This window comes from Acanthaster planci, linkage group LG20, assembly GCF_054643075.1.
Source record: "Acanthaster planci isolate LZ-2023a linkage group LG20, COTS_SCS, whole genome shotgun sequence".
NCBI lineage: Eukaryota > Metazoa > Echinodermata > Asteroidea > Valvatida > Acanthasteridae > Acanthaster > Acanthaster planci.
Genome location: NC_141796.1, coordinates 6,235,356 through 6,250,183, shown reverse-complemented (window position 1 = coordinate 6,250,183; position 14,828 = coordinate 6,235,356). Strand labels below are relative to the sequence as shown.

Below are 14,828 nucleotides of genomic sequence, written 5' to 3'. Positions count from 1 at the left end.
TACGGCCAGATTAGTGTGCAGCAGTATTGTATCGCTCAGTGCTGGAGCGCTTTTGTCCCCGGTCGTTATACGCTCGCAATGAATGCCATAAATAGTGGTATACTGTTTCAAAACAATGAAGGATTGCCTCCGCTATTGACAACTGACAAAATGTCGGCAATTCCCAGCAGCCCGGTTTTTTGTTCGGAGTACGGTCTTTGGTACATGGCCCACCTCCTTTATCTAAATTTTAGGCAACCCAGCTATGTGTACAAACCTAAGGTCTCCGGCATTGGGCGCCCCGACATGAAGTGGTTAAACGCAATTTTGAAATGGCTATCAGCTCCAAATACAAGTACCATTTTCCGGCCAACCGTAAAGAGAGAGGACGAGTTGACATCTGAACATTCTTGGCACCCTTCACCTGTAACCTGCCTGAACACTAGCGGTGGAAGCGGGGAACCAGGGTAGCCAGTGGCCCCCCATTGTTTCAACCAGGGGACATGGCCCACCACTTTTTGCAAGTCCTATAATGGAATGGGGCTCAATGGATTAGCCTATTCATAGCTGATGCCCGATGGTCTCAGAACTGGCCCCCTCCCCATCTTTGAAAATTGTTCCACTGCTGTTGTGCCTCAATATTATACATTAATTTTCAACTGTCTTTCCGCTCAGGCTATAATCCTTGACAAGCGAGACAAAAAAGTTGTATTTGTGGCCAGCTCTGTGGAAATGAGTGACACTTTGCCAGAGCCACTTTCAAAGTTGCAGGCCTCAGAAAGAATGTTCCGTCGTGGAAATCAGTAGGAATCGTCAACTTTATTTTACCCTGACAATGTCCGTTTTTCATCAGGCAACCAAAATGAGTGATACATCAAAACAAAGAGCTTGGATCATTCTTTTTTATGCAAACTGAAACACAATTACCAAAAAAGAAATGGTCCAATTATTTATTGTAACGGAATAGCTCACCTGTAGCACTGCATGAAAAAAGAAGTCAGTGGCTGCAAAATTGTGTATAATTGGCTCTTTGCATGCTACCGCTGTAGGCATGCAGAGCCTCGATCTGGCAACTTGACAAAATGAATATAGCCGGATCAGTGATTCCCGTGCGTGTTGCTTATGTAGTTTTGCACATGCTGCGTTAATTCTTATACCACACGATCGGACAATCTTTCATAAAGCTGCATTGACACGATTCTGACGCGATTGTACAAGCTGCCAGTTGGAGGCTCTGCATGTTTATGGTGGCAGCGTGCAAAGAGCAAAAGAAGCATGGGTCACTGTTCAGAATTGACCTGCTGGAACTGCAGACACCTGCAAAGAAGCGCACGGAAATGGTACGCCACTGAAGTGAGATTCTCGCTTTGTGATAAAAAGCTCCCTTTGAGTTTGTGTAAGCCATGTGACTACAATACCTAAGGGCATCTTAAGAAAAATCAACATTTTCTTTGCTTTTGTCAAAAACAGAAAACATACTACTTTCTTTTCCGTTTTTCACTTCAACTGTCAGAAATTTGTGATGGGTCTGGTAGCTATCATCCCGCTTGCTTACTACATTGGAATGGGGATAACAAGGTGAGGAACCAGTTCCATTTCGATAGAAGAGTGGCTAAACAAGATCGTATTTAACACCAGCAGTCGGTGTGCTTTTGTGGGAACTTCAAATGACAAATAAGGCATTGCCCATTTTTTTTAAAAGGAAAAACAAGTAACAATAATTACAAAATGGTGTCACTAATTAAGTCAAAATTTTAAACACTTGTTTAAAGTCTAGGATTTTGCTAAACCAAAGATTATATGTACTTACATCAGGCACAAAATAAAAGTGTATCATCTACCAAAATCTCATTGTAAAAATCCTGCTTTCGGTGGTCTTTGGGTTTGGGGCATGCAGTTGGTTCCAAGGTTGTTGGTGTAAGCAAGTTTTTGGTCAGCAGAAAGTTGGTCCCTCTTCCTAGGCAAATATTTATGCTTTGCAACCCAATGATGATTGGCCCCCACAGTTAAAAGGCCAAATGCTGCTGACCATTGGATGTTAATGACAGGGTTCCCATGGTGATGGAAAATTTTAGGAAAAAAGTTGTCCCGCAAAGTCGTGGAAAAGTCTTGGAAGTTTGGGCAAAATGGGGTGTCCTGGAATCCTGTTGTCAGAAGAAAAGCAAAGGTAATTTTCGACGGGCTGGTTTTTATGTGATAACAGAAAGATGATAATTGTACAGGCTTTTCTTGTTCGTTTATAGTAGTGGCTTTGGCAGTCTTTTGGTTCAAAATGTCAAGAACTTTTTCTCTGCAAAATGGCATTCAGTGTTCTGGAAATTGTCATACCTTTGTCTGGGAAAGTTTGTGAGAAATCTATGATAAAATCAACATGAAAATTTTTATACTGTCTCCTGGTTTATTCCTAGTATCTCAGCACAGAGCACCAATGCAGTCGGGGCTGTTCTGAATGCCACATTTGGTTCCATCGTCGAGCTGATCCTGTACGTGTCCATGCTGGTCAAGATGAAAGACCCCAGGACGGCATCCACCTGCTACAACACCCTGGTGAAGTCGGCGCTCGTGGGCACGCTATTGGTGACAATGCTGTTCATTCCTGTAAGAACCTGTCTCCAAGGATGGATCCAGAACTAAATTGGGGGGAGGAGCCAACTTGTTTTGGGGGGCTTACATATTTGACAATTTTTAAGTAACCTTTGTGGCCTTTCTGAGTGTTGAGGCTTCATTTAGGGGCTTTGTACACGCTTCATAAATGAAGGGTATTGAAACAGTCCAAAATATTTGCCTTTCATTATTTGTCAGAAAAATTTTGGGGGGGGTGGTATAGGGTTAAAAAGGTATTTATCTGTACGTAGTAACAATTTAATGCCTCAACCATGTGTCCGCCCGTCCACCGCAATCAGATATAAAACGATCTGATGGGCCTGAACCCCCCCCATAAAAAAATTTGCTTAATCTGACCCTGGCATTTCAGAATGTCTCTCTCTTTTTGTTTTCTCCAGGGCATCAGCATGGTAGTTGGCGGTATCAAGCACAGCGTCCAGCGATTCAACATGAAGACGGCCTCTGTCAGCTCCACCCTGCTCTTCATCTCCATCGCCGGCATGTTCTCCCCGACCATCTTCAACAAGGTCTACGGCATCTTCAGCTGTCAGGTAGGGTCATGAATTGTGGACGGTCACGTGGCGCCAGCGGTTTATGGGCTTTGTAGTTCCTATCATAGCCTGGAGGTTCCAATCCACTGGCTAGTTACGTGTTTTGGAGCTATGCTAGTCGCTCTTCCCCAACGTGCCTCTCTCCCCCAGGAGTGAAAATTGGCACCTGTGGGGCCAGATAAAGTTACTGTGTTTTAGTTGTTTGTACCCAAAAGGCAGCCTAGAGCTGTACGCTCCCCAGAGAGCTGAGGTGGTTCTAGGTATGTTCATCAGATGTTATGAGTCCATTGAGGAGGTAATAATGTTCAGCGAATCAGTGCCTTTGAATGACAATGATGGTTTCAGTTACCGTGCTCCTTATAGATACTCCTTGAACCAACATCGTCAGAGGTTGCCATGAAACAAAATATTATCTTTGAGCAGTTGTGAAACCTGAGGTCATCTTTGTCCAGGATGTTTTAAGATTTCACAATGTTTTTCATGTTGTGCCACGGTTTTGTTGAGAAAAGAGTTGCACTGGCCATTCCTAATAAACTGCCCAGTACTTTCTCTGTTTATCTTGCACCATCTTGCCCAGGTAAATATGACCAAAAATTGAATAATTGGATATTGACGGATTGCTTTTGTTGTTTCTTGCAGAACTGCACCTCCACCATTTACAACATGACTGTGCAAGACGGTTTCCAGTGCAACGAATGCAGCCAAACAGTAAGACAAGACATTTGAACAGTATTTTTTTACGCAACAAAAATCTGTATGTTCCTTTAAGGGCTATGTAAGTACAAGAAGTTCAAAAGATAAGGCTGTCTTAACTTTTATGGGTCCTCTTTTATACTTTTGATGAGTCCCCAATTCTTTTGATGGATCTTCTGTTATACTTTTGATTGGTCCTCTTACTATTGATGGGTCCTCTATTATACTTTTGATTGGTCCTCTTACTATTGATGAGTCCTCTATTATACTTTTGATTGGTTCTCTATTACTGTTGATGGGTCCTGTACTATTTTTTATGGGTCCTCTATTATGCCTTGGCATTTTTACCAGGCACTTTGCATCTCCTAAATTCTCACAATTCTTTGCAAATCACAACATATTTTTCCCCCATCTTTACCTTCAGTTTGACCCAGACTCCTCCTTCTACGCGGATAAAGTCCGCCCCATCGTGTACATCTGCGCCGCCCTGCAGCTGCTGGCCTACATTGTGGGGTTGATCTTCACCCTCAAGACCCACTCCCATGTCCTGGAAGAGCAGCTGCAGTTACCAGGTGATTAATGAGACATTCCTCCGAGTGACAGACCCGATGATAGACCTGTACATAAACTGCAGGGTTATCCCTGTGACCAGACTGGGTCGGGTGGGATGAGGGAAGATCTCTCACTCCCCCTTCCCATATCTCTGAAAGCCATAAATTATTTTTTGTGCTGCACCCTGTGAGTTGGTAAGAAAGTGCTTTGGCAGATTGCATTACTAGTTTTGTCAAGTTGGACAGATTTCTCTCTCCCAAAATATGTGCACCTTTTCAACGCAAGGTTTTCAGCAACCAGACACGAGGAAAGTGTTGATTAACATACAGGGACGTGGTCCGTTAAAACCTTGCAAATGCTGTTTGTTGATTTCTGCTTGATCAAAAGTCATGAATATTCATAAAAGGCAAAAATTAACATACTTTTGCCAAAAAACCCTGTAAAGTTCCTTTCCCTCTTTTGTAATCGGAGTTCCTCTTTCTCGTTGTCACCTGCAGCGGGGTCACAGGAGCACACCATGATGCACTGGGGTCGCATCAAGAGCACCGTCATCCTGCTGTGTGCCGTCATCATGATGTCGCTGTGCGCCGAAGTCGTCGTTCAGAACATCGAGCCAGTGCTGAGTATCAGCTCTGTACCAGATGTATGGATGAGAATGATAGCGGCTTTTTAAATGCACATATTCATCAAAATCAGGGTTCCGGGCTCCACGTCATAGCACTTATTTTCAAACATGACTTTTCTTGTTTCCAGATGTTCTTCGGCGTTACGCTGCTCGCCATCGTCCCTGACATTCCTGAGATGGTTAATGGCGTACAGTTTGCTCTGAAGAACAACATCAACCTCAGGTCAGAGTAGTAGCCTGTATAGGTAGCGTTCTTGCAGAGACAGAATTGCATGTCCCCCCTACGCTCTGAGCTCTTTGTCGACAGAATTTTCACAACATCATAATTTTTGCACCTTACTTGTTAAGTCAAACTGAATGACTTTGCAGGGAGCATAAGCCTAAAGTGACTCAAAGTGGGGCATCACAAAATTCTGTCTATCGCTCTGGCTTTATTGTCCCTGGTTTTCCAGGATCGGATCTCACTTTCAAAAGCTTCCCAACTTCGAATGATTGCTTATTCAAATCCAAATCCGAGGTCACTTTTTTTTTTGCCATACAGCATTGATATTGGCAGTTCAGTCGCCGTGCAGGTCACCCTCCTTCAAGTGCCCATCCTCATACTGGCTGATGCTATTTACGTAAGTATCCCCCCCACCGTGTACATGTACACCAGCGTAGTCAACCCCATAGTGCTCTGTGCATGCGCACAGTAGAGGGCAGCATTCATAGATTGAATGTGTGTGACTGATGGCATACTCGGAAGATCAGGCCATGTCCAAAATGGACTTACGGAGCTACGGCTAAGTCTGTTGTCAGCACGTCCCTGCATATTTTCAATGGGCGCAGACCTAGACCTAGCCATAGACGGCTTATTCAGATGCGGCCTCAGTCTGATCTTAGAATGAATTACAGGATGCATTATCAATTTTTAACTGAATTTGCACACAACTGTTTTGCACTGTTCTCCGTCCTGGACGTTTCCGGTGAAAGGGTTTGCCAGTGTGAGTAAATAATGGAATGGCCAGCTGTAGGACAACAGTGTGTACAGAAATCAAGTCAGGACTTCTTGATATCAACACTTGATCAAGTAGTATATTGGTTAACGTCATGAGTTCGTTTTGCTTTGTAAACAGGACTAAATTATGGATTTGTTGTAATCCCCAAATTTTAATTTTGGTTTTGGCTTTCTTTCTTTTCCTGGTGATAAATCCCAGGCATTGAGCAATTTGCTCGCCAATTTTGAGGCCCATTGACCAATTCCTAACCAAAGTGTCATTCTCAGAAATAGCGAGAAGCACATTTTTAGCTATCGCACCTATGGTCACATGATCAACGACAAGTTGCCTATAATCTTACACGGTGCCAATATATATCTGAGTTAGCAATTTGGATATTTCGTCGTGTGCATTTCTCAATTCTGGAGTGTCTTATGTGGATGGTGTACCCTGATGCCACAGAAAGGCAAGAATTCTTATGAGTCACACAAGCATGGAAGATTAGTGTTGTCTGAATACAGTCTCAATCAAATCCCCCCAACAGCCGTTGCACTTCTACATGATCTTCTCCGACGTCCACATGTGGTCAGTCATCATCAGCGCCATCATCATGAACTACATCTTCATCGATGGCAAGAGCAACTATTTCCAAGGTAACTGTGAAAACTCTGCTATCAGTGTTCAAGCTACGCAAGCCGAGAGCTCGTCGCTGACGGTTGACTTGAACAGACCATTCTTGTTTGATTGTGCACTGCAGAATATAAGACTGTCCCAGTAGCCTCATTGTGAAGGAGACAGCAACCCAAAATACTCTGCTGTTAAAAGCAAGCAGAGCTCCCTGTTGGCAGTTGCGCTGGTTGGCTAGCGCATTATCAAGCAGGATTCTTCTTTTGGGCAATCAACACATGTTCACCAGGCGAAAGATTTGCAATGGCATTTGGCTGAACTTTTTGAACATCTCCACACTCTGCAGAATCCAGGGATGAAGTGTTTCGAAACATACTGACAGCTTTAAAGGAGGGTCATCGCAGTGCAATTTTACTATGCAAAGCTTCAAAGACACTTTCGTGTCTCAATTAACCTCGTTCAGTTTTTGTTTCCCTATCTTGTAGGGGATTCTGCTGTCCTTTTTGTTTTATGCTAATTAGATTTGTATATTCATGAGCAAAACTGATGACATCACAGGAAGAGAACCATATGCTACATTGGTTTGTGCACAGAGACTACTAGATATTTAATCTTTTATTGGCCTGAATTTGGTTCTTTTGTGGTGATTCATTGATGTGCGAGTGCATAGCAATAAGTCAGTGAGCAGCCCATTCTGAGAACTTCGAATGTTTTCATTTAGTAAGTTCAAGATTAACACTTAAGGAGAAAGACATGCCCTGAACCATGTCTTCCCCAAATGATATCACAGCAACAGTGCCCTCAGTTATTCTGGAAAACGTGGACGAGTGTGAATAATCAAAGGAATGTCACATAGCTTTCATACACTGAAGAAGATGATAAAGTTGGCAGATAAAGTGTGTCTAGAAAAAAATTCATTGCTGCTGCCCTTTAAGAACGTGTTCTTGAACAGTGAAACCCATTTCAGTGGTCCCTCTAATGTGCTACTGTTTCCTTGGTTTGCCCACGGAGTAAAAACACTCAGGACCAAAGTTTCAGGACGTTTTTAAGACGTGACGATTGCCATTGACTATTTCAAATACACTTCAAACACAAACCAATGTCTTTTCTGTTTACTTGTTTTGGCCATCAGGAGCCATGCTGTGCATCGTCTACTTCATGCTCCTCTCCATGTACTTCTTTGCCATCGACAGTGACTACAACGGATGCATACCGGGCTGAGCCTCGGTGACGATGACAGTGTTGCCATGGTAGTGGCCAGAATTACCACAACTTCCCTCGCAGTAATGTCACCTGTACCTCACAGTGTGCATTGTCCCTGTACACCTTGTAGTCCCCTCTCTGAACGCTGTGGTAATGTCTTCACCAAACAAAATTCGAAACTAAAAAATAGACTAAACAAAAATTTAAAAAAAAACAAGACAAAAATAAAAAGTCACAGTGCGACTAGAACATTAGATTCTCTTACCAAAAGGGTGAGCTCAGCGTATACTTGTGGTTACTATAAATACTGTTGTAGCTGACATGGCATGCATTTCAACTGGTTTGAAAATAAGCAAGTACTTTTTTCGAACTGTTCTTTAAATGAAATTCATCTTCATTTAGAGGAATTGAAGTCCTCCTGCGATAGCCTGATTATTATTTTTTTGGGGGGTGGGGATTTGAAGGAAAGTAGGCTTCATTGTTGAACTTGACCGAGTCCACTGCATCCTCAGACTCCCAGGCTAGAAACCTTCCTGAAAATTTTTCACGTGTTGGAAATCAGTGGTTTTTTTTTTTTTGAGGGCTTAGGGTCGAGATCAGAGTGGCTTTGGAGTTTAAAAACCACAATATACTTTCTACTTCAGTCAAGCGCCTGTGAAGCCAGCACTTGAAATCCATAGGGTTTTTTCTGTTTGTTTTCTTCTTTTCCTTTTTAAATTGATATTTAACTCCAGTGGATGTGAGAGAGCCATATTCATTGCCGATGAGCAAAAGCATTCTTTTCAGTAAGTCAGTCACCCAAGGAAACGTGGTTGTAAACCTTTTTTAACTTATTGTTTCTCAGGGGAGGGCAACCTGACAAAGAAATGCTCAATTTGAATTATTATTTGGGAGTATTATATAAGAGTTTTCAGCGAGACATTTCACAAGAGTGTATTCACATTAAATGTACGAGGTACGTTGCAGGTTCTTCATGAAATGTATTTAAATCAATGTTACTCAGTTTTTACACAAAGGAAAGCACACTTGCTTGAGCCAATAAAGTGCATAGTTAAGCAATTTTGTGGAAAGGTTTGTAAGCCTAGTTTGTATTCTTCAAGCAAGCACGTAGTTGTTATATCTGAAATCAAAATGGATAAGTCCCTTAAAAATTGAAATGTAAGGAGCCTAAATAAGGGGTTGGCCGATGAGTCTTGTATAGGTAATTGTATCATTTGTTCTGAAAGGCCAGTGACTTTACGAAATACAGTTGAGGTTATGAAATAGACGTCCACGTTTGTTGCCTTTGAAAGCATGCACTCTCGTAAATATGTGAAAATTTATCGCATGTAATTGTCGAATTATTAATTTGTCGCAATATGAATCGAGATGTACTTTATTTAAGAAGAATGGTATTTATATCAGTCATACAGGACGAGAAGGAAATATTGGGTTTTTTTGCAAAGCAATGTTTTCTATAATTTAATTCTTATTTTTGTTTGTACATTAATAGTGCGCAAAACGTAAGTTAAGTTCTTTCATAATGATCCCTTTTTGGTTGACTGAAATCCAAATACATGCACACGTCATTTTGTGGAGATCAATGTGTGTGTCTCTCTTCGTTTCTGTCTGTCCGAGGCTTGGATTCAAAAACGAGTGTACTGAAGAGAAAGTGTCCGCTGTTAATTTGGAGAGCTTCTTCAGACCTTTCGTTTCCTGTCAAAGAAGTTAGCTTCTCATCTGTATACAAGAAATCTTTTTTTCCGAGGACCATCAAATTATGGAATGATCTGCCCCAACATGTTATTGATTCTGAGACGCACAAGACCTTCAAACAAAACCATTACAACTGCATACCGACTAAGAATTAGACGCCGACCCTCCCCGTGACCTCCTATTCAAGATCCCTAGGGGACGTTTCAGGAGGAAACTAACCAAGTAAGTATTTCGTACAGGTGGCTTAAATTTGCTGAAAACTCACCGTTGGCTGCCAGTAACCACCTCAAAATGCACTTTTGCCCCCGTTGGTGTTAAAGAGGGGGCGCCTTTTTTATTTCGTAGTTAGAGAAATAAATTCGTGTTTGTATCGTTGGGAAATTTTAACACTTTGGGAATTCTTTTTCTTTTTGACCGGCGGCCAGTTGTGGTTTGCCAATATAACGGGGATTTTTCAAAAGAACTTGATCTTGATTTATTGCATTGCAGCAGATCCCAATGATTTTTTCCAGCGAAAGGTGCATTGGCATAATATTAATAAGTTTCATGTGAATGCCTTCCTTATCGACGCACACCACGAAATCAGAGTCTTGTTGTATGCTGACCTCTTACGTCTTTTGCTGTTTGGCATGTCCAAATTATGATGTTCACGCCAGGTTGTCGGCTGACCAATCATATCGCGGCGATATGTATTGTTTACGCAAGCGCCCCCGTACGTTACATGTATAAATTTATCATTGTCTTCAATTCATTCAGTGCAGTGATTGCTGGACCGACATCAGCGCTTTCTGAGCCTCGTGAAGCAACCTCTCTGCCGACATCTTGCCCGCATTGGTCGGCAAGGGATTACCGTTCGCGTCTACTGGTTGTCCTAGAGCCGGCAGCGTGACTTGCTCGCCTGGCTTCGCCATAGGCTGAAGGCCCAGGTTCGGCACAGAATTCCGTTTTTCAAGGTCCTGTCCAGTGGGACTGGCGAAGCCAGCGATGGATCTCCGACGGTCCTTACCGGCTGATCTGTTCTTCTGCTGCTTTTGTTCGTCTCTCAGCATGGCCAGGAGGGTGCTTTCGCGGTCCATATCCGGCTCTGGTTTTGAGGCTGATTTCTTTCGCGTTTTGGCGCTCTTTTCCTTTCGAGGGCTGTCTTCGGTTGAGTTACCGGGTTCGCTCCCGAGCTGAGCCAGCAAACGGCTCAGTTCGTCATCGTCACCGTTTCCTTCGTTGTCTGTTTGTTGATCATCACCTCCTGCACTAGTTCTGCTCTCCGGTCGCGACTTGCCGCCGGCTGGGTCGTTTTCGACTGGCTCCGGTGGTTCTTCACCGGTCTCTATCAACGACAACAAACCGGTCAGATCGACTTGAGGAACCGGCGTTTTCGGTTTGGCTTTCCGTTTTGCTTCTTCTTCTCTCTGCCTTTCCTCTTCCTCCAGTAATTGTCTCTCCCTCTCAAGTCTCTTTTTCTCTTTTTCGTGTCGTTTTCTCCTCCTTATTTTCCTTTGCTCTGTGTTGTAGAAGTTGTCGTCTGAATCCGAGTCTTCAAATTCACCTTCGGCTGCTTTCGGGCGTCGTCTCTCCTCCCTGAGAGCTTCGTCGAGTTTTTCAACTATGCCCAACGATTGGCCGGCGGGTTGTTGCGGTTGAACTGCTTGACGTTGGACGTTCTGGCTTGTCATTGGCTGGACGTTAGCGTAATTTGTGCTCTGATTGGTTGGTTGGATTATTGGCTGCTGAATGGGTGGCTGAGGTTGAACCGGTACCGTGGGCTGCTGTTGAAAGCCTGCATTCTGCGAATATGGAAACACCGGGTTATTCACTGGCGGCATGGACATCATGTTGTAGGGTGGGTAACCGCCGTACGCTGGCGGCATTTGTGGATAGAAATACGGGTTGGGCGGACCGTAGAACGGCGGTGGCTGGAACGTGGGATACGGTATCATCTGCGGGGAGAGACCAGTGTATGCCAGGTTTGGAGGAACGGTAGGAGCCTGCTGTTGTTGCTGTTGCGGCTGCTGCTTTTGGTCTTCGGTTTCTGGTGGAGGTTTACCGGTGAGAGCCTGAATGATCGACCGCTGTAGTGACCCGTCATTGGCGTTTGCATTGATGATAATGACCGGCCTGTTTGAGTTGGTTTCTTGGTCTGATCTCGCGGCCTGCTGCGGTTCCTTCTTCGGGGGTTCCTCCGGGGGTGAGGGCGTGACACTCTTCGCCTTGGGAGGCGTCACGACCTCCCTCTTCTCCGGCGGGGAAGCTCCGGTCTCCGTGGCCTGTTTCACGGAGACCACGCTCTTGTTCATGCCGCTGCTATCGCCGGCCTCCCTCGGACTGTTGTTGCTTCGCAGACTAACCCGGGAGGCCCGCATGGCCGCGCCGTCGTCTTCCGCTTTCTTCCTTCCGAAGAGCTTCCCGAAGAAGCCACGCTTGGGTTTGTCCTCCTTGCTCTCTTCGTCGGGATCCGCGGTCGAGTTGCTCCGGAGACTGACGCGAGATGCTCGGATGGACTCAGAGGCGGGGGGAACAGCTGGCTCTTGAGCGCGCCGGCCGAACAAAGTCCCCAGTACTTTGCGAGCCTTCTCCTTTTCTTCCTCGGTCATCTCCTCCTCCTTCGGCGGTTCTGGCGTCGGTTCTTTCTGTTCTTCCTTTGGTTCTTCTTTGACACTCTGCGGTCTTGCCGTTGCCGCCGCCGCTCCATCTTCTTCCTCGTCTTTGCTCTGGACAGGAGACGCGGCCTTCGGTTCAGGCTCTGGTTCGGGCTCTGGTTCGGGCTCCGGTTCGGTCTCAGGCTCAGGTTCGGGCTTAGGTTCTGGTTGGGGCTCCGGCTCCGGTTCGGGTTCAGGCTCGGTCGGCGTCGGCGTAGGAGATTTCACTTTCTGTTCCGGTTCCGGTGAAGGGGTCTTCTCCTTTGCAGCGTCCTCATTTTCATCGTCCTTCTTTTCCTCATCTTCTGGCTCTGCTTCTTTCTCTTCTTCCTTTTCTTCCTCGTCCTTAGCCGCCACGGTGGGCTTTTCTTCTTCCTCTTGGGCCGGGTTTTCCTCATCTTGCTGTTCTTCCTCTTTGCTTTTATCCTCTTCTTCTTCTTCTTCATTTCCTTGTTCCGGTTCTTGTTGAGGTTCTGGTTCCCGTCTTTTCTTAAAGAAGGATCGCATGAACATGCGGACTTTCACCGCAGTTGAAAACTTCATTTGCTTCTTCGGCTCAGCCTGCTCTGGCAGTTCTTGTTTCTGCTCTTCCTTATGCTGCTCCTTTTGGTCACTTTCAGGTTCCTTTTCCCTCGGCTTCTCTTCCTCTTTCGGGGGCTCTGCTGGTTTTGCGGTCGGGAGTCTCTCCTCTTGCTTGGCCGTTGGCGGCCGGACGGACTTGGTTGTTCCTGGACGCTGCGTGGACTGCGAAGTCACAGGCCGGTTCGACTGCGACGTGATCGGCCGAGTGGACTGGACAGTCGGCGCTCGCTCGATCCTGCCTCGTCCCCTGCCCGTACCACGGCCCCTTCCTCGGGCCGAAGGTGCCAGGCTGGTGGCGGCCGAGCTCGTCCTCTCGCTGACTGCTGGTGTCTCGCGCGCCTCCTCGATGCTCTCCAGAGGCCGCGTCCGCTGCCCCTTCCCAAGAGGCGGGCGGCTCCTCTGACCGCCCCCTCGACCACCTCGTCCTCTTCCCCTGCCTCGCCCCCTGGCAGCTCTTTTTCTCTCCTCGATAGCCTTGGCTCTCCGTAGCGACTCCTCCCGGCGCTGTCTTTCCTTGACAAGGTCCTCATCTTCCTCGTCAGGCGCACTTCTGGCGTTAGGATTGTAGGTGAAAGATACAGCTTTATTATAGTCTACCTTCCCCATCGCTGGCACGAATTGCTCGGGCCCCCCTGTGACAGTTTCAGAAGTCCTGTAAACAGTAAGAGAAAAACACGAGTTTCAAATTGGGTTAAGGTTCCTGAAGATAACTTTCAAATGACAGGTCTAGTTTTATTTCTGATTGTGAAGACAAAAGTGATTTTATGGTGTTAGCAGACTGCATCCCTCGAGGGCCGACTTGGGAGAGCTTTATCAATGAGTCTCCTCACGGTGGCTGTTGTGGTGTGCTGGAGATGCGTCGTGACGAGAATAATTATGTTTATATCCCGGTCATGCCATGCTCTGCAATGTCACATCCTCTGTTTGTCCCTCCGAACTTTTTTGAGTTGCAGAAAATAACATGACAGCTTAGAAAAAACTTGTACATGACAAAAATATTTATTTTCGTTCACTAGATTTTCGTCTTGTTGGTTTTACTCCAGCCCTTTATAACGCCTGAAATTTGCAGCGTTAAGTCTTACAAATCGAATGGAAGGTGTTAACGTGTCAAGAACTTCTCAAAGCCATCTTTAAAAACTAACTTCTAGTTTGAAAAATAAAATGAATTTACTGCTCGTACTCGACTACATTCCACCAATAACTCCGCACTGCTACTGCAAAAGATATCATGCACTTGCAGGCTATATCCAACCTGTTTCCTCCTCTGTTTTCGAAGGGTGGTATACGGTACATCATCAACGAGCCTACATTGTACCAAGAGTACCTGGCTATGTTACTGAAGTGAAGTTATGATTATTTTCCTTGACCAGTTGCAGTTGTGCTAGTCTTCATGAGGGGACGGAATTAGCAGAACACCTAACATAGCTGACATATTGACGTTATCAATAATTATGGTTACTCACCAGTTGCTGAGAACACCTTTAGGTTCTTGAAGGAAATGCCGTGGTTCGTGTAGACGCCATTTCTTGAAAAAAGGAAACTTGTGTAATGCGTCTGTCCAGATCTATCTTTCGACGTGTGAGGATGTGGCCATGATTCTAAATATAAGACAGCAGAGGATGGGACAATACTGAAGTATTTATTAGTTACATGTACGTGTGATGGGGCGTTGCGCTACGGCTGTGGGCTCCCAAATCAATATGGATGTATTGTTGGACCGAGAATCATCGATTGATCCAGAACATCTCAGATCAATACGCAGATCCCCTGACGTCATGACTAGTCCTGAAGATAACCAACTGTTGTCCCTAATGCTTAGACAGCTCCTTCTTCGAGTCGAAATTTGTTGGCTTCCCAAAAGAATGGATAACTTTAAAAGAAAATAATTATAGTGGCCGATCTCCTCGGTGTCATGAAATTGATGTCGCTATATTATGTGCAAGGATATAGTTATACTTAAAGAGTGTTGTATGTTTTGACATGGGTCAAGGATGAGGTGACGGAAGGGCCAAGCGGCATTTTTGTGATTAAGTGCATAATGTTTACTTTGGTCAGATGGAATTCAATCTCGCCATCTTTTGTACTCTGCTTCTTCTCCTTTTTCTCT

The 14,828-nt window shown here is 45.0% G+C and overlaps 2 protein-coding genes across 3 annotated transcripts in view; one reads left to right on the top strand and one right to left on the bottom strand.

The window, feature by feature from the left end:
- The window catches only part of LOC110978024 (uncharacterized), a 28,046-nt gene extending 18,658 nt beyond the window's left edge, over positions 1–9,388 (top strand). For both annotated transcript variants that reach the window (XM_022232651.2, XM_022232652.2), the window contains 10 exons: positions 1,493–1,557; positions 2,388–2,577; positions 2,982–3,134; positions 3,774–3,842; positions 4,252–4,399; positions 4,877–5,022; positions 5,133–5,227; positions 5,546–5,624; positions 6,526–6,634; positions 7,741–9,388. In XM_022232651.2, coding sequence (XP_022088343.2) covers positions 1,493–1,557; positions 2,388–2,577; positions 2,982–3,134; positions 3,774–3,842; positions 4,252–4,399; positions 4,877–5,022; positions 5,133–5,227; positions 5,546–5,624; positions 6,526–6,634; positions 7,741–7,829 — 1,143 coding nt within the window. In that variant the 3' untranslated portion in view covers positions 7,830–9,388. The remainder of the gene's footprint in view (positions 1–1,492; positions 1,558–2,387; positions 2,578–2,981; positions 3,135–3,773; positions 3,843–4,251; positions 4,400–4,876; positions 5,023–5,132; positions 5,228–5,545; positions 5,625–6,525; positions 6,635–7,740) is intronic.
- Positions 9,389–9,526: 138 nt separating this feature from the next.
- On the bottom strand, positions 9,527–14,315 carry LOC110977973 (uncharacterized). Its single transcript, XM_087130587.1, has 2 exons — positions 14,185–14,315; positions 9,527–13,373 (listed from the first exon to the last, which is right to left on the bottom strand). Exon 2 carries the CDS (start codon positions 13,325–13,327, stop codon positions 10,259–10,261), a length of 3,069 nt encoding a protein of 1,022 aa, XP_086986713.1. The 5' UTR covers positions 13,328–13,373; positions 14,185–14,315; the 3' UTR covers positions 9,527–10,258.
- Positions 14,316–14,828: the final 513 nt, after the last annotated feature.